This window comes from Anomalospiza imberbis, chromosome 4, assembly GCF_031753505.1.
Source record: "Anomalospiza imberbis isolate Cuckoo-Finch-1a 21T00152 chromosome 4, ASM3175350v1, whole genome shotgun sequence".
NCBI lineage: Eukaryota > Metazoa > Chordata > Aves > Passeriformes > Viduidae > Anomalospiza > Anomalospiza imberbis.
Genome location: NC_089684.1, coordinates 44,077,032 through 44,091,229, shown reverse-complemented (window position 1 = coordinate 44,091,229; position 14,198 = coordinate 44,077,032). Strand labels below are relative to the sequence as shown.

The window sequence follows — 14,198 nt, the reverse complement described above, 5'->3', positions numbered from 1 at the left end:
GTGAAGGATCTTTATTTAGCCTTATGCTGAAGAGCACGATCCACTCAGTACCCTCATTTATCACCATCCACTACTAAAAATCAGCCTGTTCTCCTGATCAAGAGGTACCCTAAACCCACACAGCTTTCTGAGCTGTGTCCATCCATCACATCCCTTACACTCTGTGAGCCTAAAACACCCAAAAACCCTTCTGTTCCCCCACATACGGTGGGAGAGAAAACATCTGAAGTGCAGCTTGAGGAGACAAGACTTAAAAACGGGGAACAAAGTCCTGTTTCAAGCCCCATGAAGCGTGTTAAGCCAAGGGGAATCCTGAGAGTGTTCTGAGAAGAGCAAAGCTAGGGATGGGTATACATCTAGGTTGGTTTGCTCCGCACTGTGCCCCCACACAGCACTGGTAACTACATGGAAATGACCAAGGGGAGAATAAAACCCTCCACAAGAACCTGGCTGCTCATGCAGAGCAGAGCTGTGCACGCTCAAGAGCTTGCAGGCAGTTTTTAGGAAGATCCTCCTTTCCAACCTCCCGGTACCACGCAAGCCACCACCAATTTTGAACTGGCATCACGTCACCCTGAAGCACAAGCATTTCAACCATTGATCCGAGACAGATTCTGGCACCCAGAAATGTGAGCGTTGAACAATTGATCAGACAATTCCCACTCTTATATCACAAAAGCACATTGTTATCTAGTTACAGCTGATCGAGCAGTACTGGTCACCAACTGTCCCAAAGCATATAAACACACTTTTTTGTGTGTGTTTTCAGAGCACAATGTCAAGGTTGGGCTGTTTAAACCCTGCCTCATGCAGCTACTAACACCTTATTCAGCAAAATCACAAGGTGCATTAATTACTAAAAAAACCAAATCATTCTGAGAAGAAAAAAAGGAGAGTTGAAAACAGGCCCTCAATACAGTACCAATTATCAATTATACCCTTTAGCAGGCATTCCCAAGTATTTCCCTTTCCAGAAGGAGTACACAGTCAGACAGAATCCTAAAGTTCCTGAGACATTTAAGACCAAAAACCAGAGTCGGTTTTCAGCCCAAATTTGATGACATTCTGATTATCTGCTAGAGTGCCAGGAGGCAAAACCCCCACCACTGTCACACAGAATACTTTGGAAACTGAGGTACCTATCACAATGAAAAGTCCAAACAAGATACACTTACACACACAATGTGGGCATTTCACATTAATTAGAAATATCCTTGAAATCAGAAGTCTCAGTTAATCTGCCAATGGAAAAATTCCATCATTAAAACCTTCAAATGACCAAGTTTGCTCTTCTAACATGAAAGAAAAAAACCATGACAAGATACAGGAGCAGTCGTTGATGCACAGGAAGAATACTCAGTGCAAGGAATATCCACACAGATTTTTCAAAGGCTGCTTCAAACTTGTGTTGGTCCCAATTCTTCCATTTTTAGAGTGATGATAATCCCACCTTAGTTCATTTTGCTGCCAGTTCTTCATATCTGCTCTTTGAATAAAAAGAATTTTTCAAACCCCTTTACAACTAAGCTAGAACTGAATGTTTACCCAAACAGATACCCCTAAGGGTACCCACTGCTCCAGATAAATGCACTAGGATTTATCAACTTCATTAGGAACTACAGCCTATAACAGTATAGCCATTGTATCAGTATAACCACCAAGACATTAATAACATTCTTCTCTGCTACTTCTTCTTGTTATACCCCAAAAGCATCATCTCTGTTTTGGGGCAGTTTGCATCAGTCACCACTTGGTGCAATTTCTGATGTCCCTTAGTTCTATGTTAATACAAAACAAAATGAGTTTTAAACCTACTGTTTCAGGTTCTCCCTCCAGAGAGATTAATCCAACTCCTAATTCTAGATCCTCAGTGGTTACATAAAAACAAGTCAGTCCAAACCCAAACCTCAGGCACCACCTGAAATCATGACCCCATCTGTTTTTTCTATTTTCACATTGTATATTGGTTATTTTACTTCACTTCTTGCAACAATCACAGCTCTGCAGTTGTCAGCCGGACTAAATTTCCAGCATCCTTCAGGCAGGTGCTTCAGTGAATTCCAAATAAAAGAAACCTACTTTCTTCCTTCCATTTCCATTATTGGGGTGGGGATGTGCAAGGATGATGGGCTTCAACCTGATAAATACTGAAGGCATCCCTTTATTCTGATTTTTTTATTCCCTCTGCCTTATAATTCAATGTCTCTCTCTGAGCATTTCAGACTTTCCTGACAAAAGCTACAGTGGAGCTTTCACATGAGTTTTACAGTCACAAGATGATCCTTGCTGCCCATTCTCATTATCACACCCCTCTTGATTAAGCTCCGTTATCTCCCACAGTCAAGGAAACTTTGATAACCAAGCCACATACTTTTCTTCTCTAACAACCACGTAACAACTTTTTTTGACCATCTAAGATGGTTTCCCTCTCAAAAACTAAGTTTTCTGCCAAGACAGATCTTTCATTTCTCTCCAGCCTATTCTTCCCTTGGCCTAGGGCAGCAGCAAGGCGTTCCAGACCCTTCTGACACATTCAGTGTTTTCTGTTCAGTTAGTGTTACTCCTTTTGGTCAAGGGACAAAGCTGGAAAACATGGACTTCTTTTCCTTATGCTATTCATGAGATCCAGGTTTTCCACAGCTCCAAGAAACTAGAATCTGGAAAAGGTGACTTAACTACCTTTGAAAGCACCACAGTTAACACACCCCAAGGTTTTTTATGCCCATTTAAAAGACTGCGTACACAGAAAATGTTTCAAGACTGAGCGTTGAGAGACTAGGATAGTTATGACCTGTCTGATGGAGTAACTTCCACAATTCCCTTCATAAAGCCCTCCTCCGGGCTAAACAGGAGCACTAAAAGTGCTAAAAGTTCTCCCTAAACAGAAGCACTAAGCTGTGGAAGCTGACTTGGCAGCTTGAATGAACTGTTGGGATGTGGTGGCATCAGGGAATATAAGAACTCCATGCCCAGAGAAGCCTTCTCAAAGAGGTGGAGACCTCCTCCCAGTAATAGCTGAAGAATTAGGAATTTCAGCATTCCAGCTGCATTACCATTTCATAGAGGATTTCTCATTCAAGGTCAGTAAAAAACCAGGTGATTAATTCCACGACTGAATTAAGAGTTTGTACCATCATGCCAGGAAGTTAACAGAAATACAAAGATTCACCAACCAGATCATATAAGCTCAGCCAAAAAGTACTCAGTTTATATAGCACTTTTCCCAGGAACCTGAAGACAGGGAATGTCAAAAGCAAGCTCTGTCTGGAGGGAGACTGCAACACTCTGGTCAAGAGTTGTGAGCTCATTATCCTCACTTTATCAGCAGCCTCCTGTTGTTACACCATCCATCTTGAGACAGAAGCCAGAGGCACAATATAAAAACATTTCTGAATAAAGTCCTTATTTATCTCTGCCTAAATGCATCTTGACACCTGAGCAGATGCATTTTACAGCCCAGCAAGCAAGCAGCATGCTGGCACAGAGAGAGACAAACCCTGATCATCAGCCAGGACCCTTCCACCCTGGTCAGTGCTTACATCAGCCCTATTCTTCTGGATTTCAACTCCCTAAGGCAAACCTAAGCATGGAAAAAGGAGGAAAGAAAGTATCTTTACTCATCCACAGCACTGCCTTGAGGATGAATTGAACTACAACATCACTAAAAAACAACCATGAGATGATAGCGTCTATGATTTTGCTACGGAGGAACTGCCCAGTGCAAATCCAAATGTACCTGAAAAGAGATGAAAAAGGGAGACAAAAATCACACAAGCATTTTGAAAGGGTTTTTTGGCAGAAATCTAAGATTACTGGTGGACATTTTTGTCTAAGCTTTCTATTACAGATCTTCCTTTAAGTTATCCACAGAGTAAACCCAGTATGTTTTCACTGGGTAATACAATGCTCGAAGTCTGCAGGCCAAGGACTTTGAACACACTGAAGAACCCTGGTTTTGGGAAAAACACAAGTGAAATGAGGGACGTGTTCAGAAATCACAGCTTGGGACATGGAAGACCCTTCCTCAGACAAATGAACTTCTATGCCTTTCTCATTCCACATGTGAAATAGTGGTGACAGAGAAGGTGTGTGCAACGAAGCAGGACGTACAGTCCAACAACATCCATACTAACACCTCCCAAATCCTAAGGCAGGTACTAATCCACGATACCTCCACATCAGAACATGAAAATTTGAGTGCAAGTTCTTTAAAAGTTTTTAAGTGCAGACATGTTCCCTGCCATGAATTAGGAAACCTCAAACCAGGAAAAGCCATTATTCAGGACAAAGCCTCCTACTCCTTTTTAAGTGGCCTCATCTAGCATTTACTTCTACACATAAATTCTAATTGAGTGAATATTAAATGAAGTAGTCTCACATCAAATTCTAATCCAGGACCTGCCGGATTGAGATGTCCCTGTCTTCCTTTTCCTGGTTGTGAGCAGGATGGTTGTTTCAACAGCTCTACGTTCAGGCTGTTCATCATGAATTTGGACTGGGTTAATACCAGATTTTGAAACCTATTCCAAAAGCAGGAACCATAACAATGTACTTGATGTTTCTTTATTTTACAGAACTCTCAATAATCAGAGTTACTCAGCTGGCATCTTCAAATTCATAGACTAAAATGGCTGGAAAACCTACTCCATTCAGTGACAGCGGTATCAAGCCTGGAATTTAACAGAACAAGCTGGATAAGGCTGAAGAAGGAAAAACACATAAAACTGAATAAAAATTAGATACTAATGTGATCTCTGTTTTCATTTAATATGGTTGTTAATTTCCTTTTTCATCTAAAGTTACCTGGAAGATCAGGACAGGCCGGGGACCACACAGCACAACTCCCAGCATTTACTACCAGTGTAGTTGGACCAGCTGCCAGACAGAAACACATCTAGCTGAACACTGGAGTTGAGTACCTCCTGTTCCCCATCTCCTCTTTGCTGGGCCTCCAGAAATAAAATCACAGGTTCAGTTTATCTTACATTACCAGAAGATACAACACTGAGCTTGCAAACACCTGCCCTCAGTTCAAGATGTGCTCAAAGTAAGAGCCTGACTTTAGCCCAAGACTAACCCTAAGGGCGTCCAAGAGTCCAAACAAAAAAAAAACTTAAACCCTCCTCAAACCCCTCACTGAATCCCTCATGGCTGAACCCCTCACTGCCCTAGCAGGCAAGCTGAAGTCCCCTGTCAACCCAACACACCCCTCTCACAGAAGAGCTTCTGTGCCTTCCACCACATTTAAAGCACATCATACACACAGAGCTTGACAGAATTATTTTACTATGACCAAGTTTAATAAATGCTGGGGAAGCTGACAAAAAGTTTTTTAAAAAACGAAGTATCTTGTGGACTGGATGGACAATAGTTTTGTTATGAAACCAACTGCTTGAGTTATTTCTATTAACAAGTATTCCAATGGTTTTTGGAAAGGCTGTGTGCTCTGTAACAGCCAATTCAGGATTACAATGAAAGCCATCATTGAAGACATCTGCCTGTTTGAAAACACTTCGGCAATTTTTTTAATATAATTTCTTTAAATAAAGTTCTTTTAGAGTTCTACTGGTAGCCTTACTTCATATCTAATTCACTCAAACAAGTACTTACTGGGTGTCACTACTTCATCCTCTTCTTCAAAACCAGTAGATTATTATTATTATTGTAAGATTTTTCTAGGTCTAACTCAGGTTTTGGCCATACTCTGATGTAACTGAACAGCGCTGGGCCACAACAGCTCCGAAGCACAGGAAGAATCAGCATCCATACCAACTTTGATAACAGACAAGGCCCCTGGCACAGATGTGCCACCAGTGCTCAGCTCCAGAGGGCACAGAGAGAGACATTCCTCACTCTGGGCAGAGGGAAGCTGTTAAGTCAACACATCACACCGGGCCATTCCCTAACCTAAGTATTTCTGCAGAACCCAGCTGTGGTGCAGGTACTAGCATGTTTCTAAAACCCACCTCAGCCTAAAGAAACTAGTAAATTTTCTCAACTTGAAGACACAAGTGCATTTAGAGAGTGATTTCACATAGAACTGTAGACACTTCCCCCCTAATGCAAGCTCCAGAAAAGCCCTTTTCTGAAGTTCAGCACAGAAAGCCGGCCACTATATTTATCCCTGAGGAGTTCTTTGATCAAGCTGATTCTCCACAAAAATACCAGCATGCTGTTATGCCAGCTTTCACTTCTGCTAGTGACAGAGATGGACAGAAGGCATATGTTCATCCATGGAGCAGACTGTAACGTTCAAAGCACTTTTTCCTTTAAGCCAGCTTGATTTTTTGTGTTATGATTCCGATCACAATTGTGACTTTTTTAGTCAGTCTCCAAAGTGACTCCTTTGCTGCATTGCACTAAGTGACACAAAAGTGATGGTGATAAACCAAAAGGCTGCAGTATTTTAATAAAATCCTGTTTAATTCCTCTCTTTCTTGCTATCCTTAATACACTACTTTCAAGAACTTGAACAAACACCAGAGACCAAAGTCAGCGCTGATTTTATCTGAAGAAGCTCTAAGGTTTTAAACAACACACACACAAAAAAAAATTCTGTGTGATTTATCTGTTCCAGTCACTTCCAAGCCGAAGATCCAGAGGAAGTGTCAAGAGGACTTGTTTGCCCTTGAAGACAAGAATTCTCACTGATCTGCACCATTCTTACCAATTGGAGTCCTCAGAAACAATGCAAATGCTTTCTATGACAGGGATTTAAATGAATTATCCCACCGAAAGAGGCAGTGCTCATCCTCCTCCCTGCCCGAGTTCCTGCTCTCCGCTGTGTCAGCACAAGCTCTTGTGCCTGACAAACTGGATCCAGGAACTGATCAACTGGAAATGTGTTTTTTCTCTTACTGAGGTTTTTTTCCAACGACATCATTTCCCAAGTGGCTGGGAGGAGCACTGAACGCCTTTTTTTTTTCCTTCCTCCAAGCCCAACTCCCCCAACTTCAGTGGGTTAGGTACCCACGCTGATGCAGGGGCTGAACAGCACCGAGCATTTGAGGAAAAAAACTAAGTCACATCATGACTTGAACATTTCAACTACATTAAAGCATTGTTCCCTATTCTGTGGAGGAGAACAATTCGCACCTGCAGAACAGCATCAAGAGGAAAATTCCACTGGCAAAACATTTCAGGACAAGACAGAACAAAAGGCAAGAATACCTGAAGTCTGGAAATGGGAGAGCTCTGCTCCAGGACAGGAAAACACGTGAGTCACCTGCCAGACACAGATGCACAAGGGAGCTTCAGCTTCTCCTTCAAGTGTTTAGTTTTTTCTTATGCGTGGGAAGAACTGGGAGGTACAGCTGGGAGGATAAGAGCGACCTTCCTCCTCTTATTTCTGAGTCATTCACTGCATGAGACGGGGGGGTTTCAGGTACTCCCCTTCTGCTGAGATTGCAGTCCCCAAAACTGCTCCTGCACAGCTGGACAGATGTACAGACCCAGAAATAGCCATTCCTTGTACATCAGCGCAAGGGAAGGCAAATCCTAGACCAAATATGAGATAGCCCCCTTAGCAGCAGTTTGAGCTCGTATTACTGAGTGCAAAATGTCTTCAGTTTTAACCTAAAAAATAAAGAATCTAGATACTTTTTGATTGTTTCAAGTTGAACTTGAGGAGAATGGAAGTCAAAACCCCAACCTGATATTTTAAATAGCAGTATTTCATCATATTTCTTAATGTTCCGACATCTTTCTAGCTCTGAGCAGCTGCTTATTTGGACACATTATCCACTCTTGATGATTAACACCATGTAAGATATTGGGGTGGGGCAGGGAAAAACATAAAATAAAGGTTTACTTCAGCTCATTTTCTAGAATATACCATTATGCTCCAGGAATTTGAGGATGCAGGTAAAACACAGAAGAGGAATGACTCCTGTACATCAAACACCAGTAATTTGAATTTGTCAAAAACGGCTTTGAGTAACGCCAACAGAATCTTCCTAATGACAACATGCAGTCTAAAAGAAAATACTGCAAGCACAAACAAGGATGTATTAAAGACATGCCTGGCTTTGTGGCCGATTTTTAGGCTGGTGTACGACTATTACCTCATGTGAAAACAAGGTGACACAACTGTTAAGTAATACCTCCATGTGGCTTTAGCTCTTTGCACAGTCATGAGCTTAGGACGGTCTATGGGGGATAACCCAGCTGAAAAACATCTGGAATACTGAGATAACCTCTCCCAGTACCGACTAACACAAAGCACTGCTTAGTGCAAGCACAGAGGAAATGCTGCCCTTCATTGGTCAACAATGGATTTTTTTCTCCAGAATTCCTGTGGACACTGCACAATGACTGGATGGAGGTCACCAGCATTCCCACACTAACACCAAGACACACTGATATTCACTGCTAACTTCATGTTAAGGAAGACTTTTCCCCTAAATACACACGTTAGCTCAATGACCTTACCCAAACCATTTGCCAGCATTAGTCCTTCCTCACCAACAGTTTTCTTACTCAACAGATCCGAAGTTATGGACATGACAAAAGAAGTTCCACACAGGTGCAGAAGCTCTACAGACACAGCGCATCTTCAGGATGTCATTTCAGTTGAGTCACCTACAGAGCCACACCATCAAGAAACCAGAAGCACAGCATTTCAGGAAAAAACACACCATGTCTACCCAGGCAGCCATGGATTCTGCTCAGATGGCCCAAAGACACTAACAGCAAATTTAGGCAATTTTTATTTAACATCAAGTTAAAAGGGCTTGTTCCCTTAACCTCCAAAACAAAGGTTTCTTACTTATCCTGGATCTGCAGCATTGATTTTTCAATTCCTAAATCCAATTGCAAATCAGCTATATCCTAAATAAGCACCAACAGTTTTGGTTTTAAAACACAGATAGAGGGAAAAAACCAAACACACATAATCCCATTTGCCTTCAGCCTTGACAGATGAGGAAATTCTCTCAGCTAAACCTCTTTCAGAGAAACCATTCTCTTTACAGAACTGAATTACTGGCTTAAAATGTGAGGTGTTTGGCTCCAGCCTGCACATGGGAATTATGTTTATAAGGACATTTCCTGAAGAAATATCTAAGGAAGTAAACAAATTCACATGGTGCTGCCAATATTGAACTCCACCTGCTGCAATGATCACTTTCTTGCTGGGGGATTTCTTTTTTTTTTCAACCCAGATATTCACTGATTACTTGAATTAAATAAAGTACACAAAAATATAGTAATATTTAACAATTTAAAAAAATAAAAAGCATTAGGTCTAACCAACCTGATTTTTCTGGAACCTAGTCCAGGAACACTAAAGAAGGGATGTTAAACAGTTTTGGCTAATGCTTCCTGGGGTCAACTACAGCAGATTTCACTACTGTGAAACCTGATTGTAGGATTCCCCTAGCAACAGCCCTGGGATAAGCCCTGAGATTTCAGGTATTTTTGAGAATCATCCTACAGTATTTCTCTCTTATTCCCTCTTTTGAGTGGAAGAAACTAAGTGGTACAGGCAAAACACAGCTGAAACAGACAGGGAAAAAAAGAATTAGAAGATAATGCAGCAGAATCTGAGAGTGAACTGCACCTCGGGATGTCACACACTCACAAGGACAGGGCCCTGTCAGCTGCATTCTCAGTCATGTCTGTGAGGACCCAAGGACATGAAAGCACTGGCAGTGAAGGGAACACATCACACAGTGGTCAAGCCAGGCATGGCGGTCCTGCAGAATCCAAAGGCCTTACTCCAGGATTCTGATGAAGACTGTTAGGGTTAAAAAAAGGAAACAGGTTTCTAAAATAAATTCTGTGCTTCAAATCAGCTCATTTGAACACTTAAGCTCTTCAGGTCTTTTCCAATTTAAATATTACAACCATGGCCTGTGATGCTCTTGAAACCACAACAGGACCCCCAAGTTTTCATATTAACTTTGCCTTAAATCTGAATCCAAGGAATTCAGAGTAGCTTCTTCTGCATGAAGAAATTTTAGAGGACTGCTGGTGTTGTGTTGTTCTACTTACTTCATCTTAGTGGCTCAGTTCAATTACTATTTCAATTGCAGCTGAAAAAACAAAAAAGAGCTTTTACTTCCAGGAGGCTCAAATGAATCAAGAACGCTTAAAAAACAGCCAAAACATCTCAAAAAGTATCCTTTGCATAGGGCAGTGCTTTCAGGTGTAGTTAACTGAGGATTACCTTATGGAAGGCTCCTTTGCACAGCATGTAAGAATCCAGTAACAGAAAAGGTAATAAATACACACAAATCCAAGGTGGATCTACACCTTGGATCACCACAAGATTCATGGACAGGATGTAACTTACAAATTCCTGAGATGGATCTAAAGGGCAATTACAAATTTCACTGCCAGCAGCAAACATCCTCCAAGTTCAAAGACTTGAAATAAGCTTGTAAACATTTTTTATTACACAACTAAACCTTTCAGTGTTAAATAAGAGAAGCCCTAATGCACTCTGGACATCAGGTTTCTAAGCAGCAACCTGCTATGAGGACCTGCTCATTTTTTATCCTTTTCACTATGAATGGAAGAGTTGAACAAAATTTGTACGTACAAGAACACCTGGAAGGAACCTGCAAGCTGACCTCCCCTGCTATGTAACTCCTACTGTCATTCTTCTCATACTTCAAGATTCCTCTTCCTGTATAGCGAGAAAAGTTGCCATTTTTTAACAACTGTTTTTTAGGGAAAAGGCAATTTACCTTTTACAGACAACAGTGGACCCCACTACCTAAAGTCTCGGGGTTTTGCAGTAATTTGCTGCGACTTAAAAGATCAACCTTGGAAGTTGCTATGAACAGTGTCGCTGGAGCTCATTAGGTTGTTGGTATGACATTTCCATTAAACTGCTCCCAAAGCTCTCCACAGTGCCTGTGTTTCCACACTGAGATCTGATGGAATTTAGACATGGACATGAAAACAGCTGATCATAACTCCTGATTCCATTCCATCAGCAACTAAGCTGAACAATGTCTTTCTACTCCTGGGGGTTCTGTGATTCAGGATGCGCCAGGTTTCCCTTTAGAACTCCTTGGACTTGTTGCCACTGTACTCCTGATTTTTAGAAGCAGTCTCATTAGCAGTCAAATCTAGAAGCACTTTGCTTCAGAGATTAGAGAAGTCTTAATGTATTAAGCATGGGAAGGGCAAAAAATAGCCTAAGACAAACTATCTTAAGTTTACAGAGATAATGAAGGGAACGGTTGGGAGGGAACACCAGCTTCTGCAGCATTCCCACAGCAGTTTCCATTTACAGCAAAACCAGCAACTTAGATTTCTTTGTGTTTTTCACTTTATGTGCCTTCCACACTGCCTGTGGACAGAAGACCACAATCCAACTGCAGAGCTGGGCACAACTCAAGAAAACGTGAAATAAAATTTTAACGCCCAAACAACCAAAAAGCCCTTTGTTCCTACAGTGGGATTTGTTTTAAGCTTCTAAAAGCCAAAAACAACCATCAGGTTCCTTTCAGACAAGGAAACCTCCCTTTCACTGAGAAAACTCAAAACACTTTCCCTCCCCAGGAGCTGCTGGGAACGATGTTCAAGTTGGATGCTCTGCTCCATTAATCAGGCCATCCTCATGCTCACATTCCTAAAAACTGTGACTTCAGCTGTGCATATTCTACAAGCGGCATCACTTTATCCTGAAGTCACTAGGAGAAAGACTAGAACAGGTTTTTGCAAGCAACCTGCATGATCAAGAACAATTATAAATGAAGCATGTGGTATATATTTTGTTGTGACTCCTGAATGTCATCATCTCAGTATTATTCACTTGCTTACTTAGCCCTGCTTAATATTTAATCCCAGACCACCCAGCCTGGGAAAGCCCTCACTTAGGATAAGATGAAACCACCAGGGAAGCTTCCAGATGCCCAAACTGCCTTCACAAATTGCTTATATCAGTATCTATAGCACATGTCACTCACTCTATCAAAGAAAAAAAATGAACGATTTTGCTGCCTCATGATATTTAATGATCACTGGCATTTCTTCCTCTCTGCAGGTCCCAAAGAATGTGAAATACGTGCCTATGGCTCTGAGGGCACAGCAAGCAGGCAAAGGCTCACCTCACCCACTACCTGTACTCCTCAGCTGTCTCTGCCCTTCTCATCCTGCTGCACACAGGATTCCACCTGGAAGCTCCCAGTGTAAGGAGCCATTGGGAAAAACGGCTGTGGACCACTAAATAAAACCTGCCTGTGACTTCACCAGCAGGTCTCGCTTGACACAAATTCTGTTCAATGTTTCCATCACAAGCAACTGATCTCAGGGCTTGTCAACCTATACATTGAAGTCATTCCAGGGCCTCCATCCCTTCACCACACAGCACCACAGCAAATCTCAAAGGCCTTCGCTCAGCAGAGCTCTCCAAGCACCTGTAGGACTGCTGGACAACACAGTTCAGCAGCAAACCAGCTATCCTACAAGTCTTACACCATAAAAACTTCTACCCACACAATGATATCGACTGTTCCAAAAATCAACACCACAGAAACAAGCGTACAGACTCTCTGAGACATGCTCCCTGTATGCAATTTATCTCAAAGAGCTGGATAAAATGCTTCTTGTATCAACTTCAGCAGAAATAAAAAGCAGACTGCTGCCCAACCGTGGAAAAAGCTATCACCATCCTAGCCCAGCCCTTCCGTGAACCTATCAGACTCTTCCTTCCTGCCCCATTTCTAACAGAACTGTAGATATATCGCTTGAAAGCCAAACCGCTTAGAAACCAAGTTCAAAGAAAAGCTAAAAAACTTCAAGTGGACTTTCCTGTGGACACTACTCAGAAAAAAAACAAAGCAGAAGTGAATGTTAGCTGGGGAGGTTACAGAATTAAAACCATTCAACAAAGCAAGCCTGTGTGACTACATATGCAAATAAGGGGCTCCCAGCCTTACCGGCCTTTTCCAACAATACCTACCTGAAAATCCTACCACCAGACAAAACCGAGTTATTAATGCTTCCCTGGACTTCTTTCTGCATTGCATGGATTCAGGGCGGCTTTCGGGTTCGGAGAAAACAGTTCAACACCCTGGGCTCTCCGGCAGCTTTCGCCTGGCTGCACCTTCACCTGCTTTACCTGCACTCTCTCTCCAAGACGACCTATTGCCACCACTGGGCGCGCCAACACCTTTCCAGCCACGCAGCCAGCGCTCCGGCCTGCCTCCGGAGCCTCATCCCGGGCTTGCCAGCAGCATTCCCACCGCTCGGCTCTCCCTCTCCCGGCTCCCGTATCCATCGCGATATAGCACATGGCGCACAGCACGGCGGCAGAGAGCACCTGCAGCAGCCGCTGGGCCTTTCCGTTCGGGAAAAAGCCACACCAAGGATGAAGGCGGCCGCTGGCTGCGGCTCCCAAGGGAGCCTCCGACCCCTGGGGAAAACCGGAAGGCGCCGGCCCCGCATCCCGGCGAGCAGGGGGGCCCGGCGGCTACTCCCCGAGGCGGGGGTGACCAGAGGCCGGGATCGGCCGTGCCCCGCCACGAGGTGCTGCCCCTTCCCGGCTCTGCCGCAGGGCCGAGGGCGGGGGGAGCCGGGAGCGAGCTGGAATTATGAAACCGGATCAGCAGGGAAACCCCCGGGGCCTCCCCCGCGCCGTACCTCGGAGACCTCCTCTTCCTCCTCCTCCTCCTCCTCGTCTTCCTCCTCCTCCTCCTCCTCTTCCTCGTCGTCGCTGCCGTTGTTGCTGCTCTCGCTGCCGCCGCCGCCGCTCTCGCTGCTGCTGGCCGGCCGGGCCGCCCGCCCGCCGCGCTTCGCCTTGCCCGGCACCGCCTTCTTCTTCAGCAGGAGGTCGCACACCCGCACCAGCCCGGCCGCCCCGGGCCCGCACGGCGACGGGGGCGCGGCGGGGCCGCTCGGCCCCTCCGGGGGACCGGGCCCTGCTGTGGCGCTGCCGGCCTCGCCGCCGCCGCCCTCACCGCCTCCGTCCTCCGCCGTCACCGCTACCGCCGCGCCGACCGCCTTCTCCATGGCCGGAGAGGAAGGAAAAGGAGGAGGAGGAGGAGGAGGAAAAAGAGGAGGAGGCGCCCGCGGCCGCCGCTGCCTCGGTCACCTCTAGCGCCGGCGCCGCCGCCGCGCCAACTCTCGCGATACTTCGTGCGGCCGCCGCTCGCGCCGCTCTCGCTCCCCTCGCGCGGCGCGCGCTCGCGCTCTCCCCTCACACCGCCCGCTCCCGCTCCCCTCGCGTCCCTTCCCCGTTCCCG

The 14,198-nt window shown here is 44.5% G+C and overlaps 1 protein-coding gene across 4 annotated transcripts in view; it reads right to left on the bottom strand.

Moving 5' to 3' along the window:
• ANKRD17 (ankyrin repeat domain 17) overlaps nucleotides 1–14,086 on the bottom strand; it is a 69,727-nt gene extending 55,641 nt beyond the window's left edge. For 2 of the 4 annotated variants that reach the window (XM_068188160.1, XM_068188161.1), the window contains exon 1: nucleotides 13,597–14,086. In XM_068188160.1, coding sequence (XP_068044261.1) covers nucleotides 13,597–13,965 — 369 coding nt within the window. In that variant the 5' untranslated portion in view covers nucleotides 13,966–14,086. The remainder of the gene's footprint in view (nucleotides 1–13,596) is intronic. The other 2 variants (XM_068188164.1, XM_068188165.1) reach the window with 1 other exon arrangement.
• Between the last annotated feature and the right edge of the window lie 112 nt (nucleotides 14,087–14,198).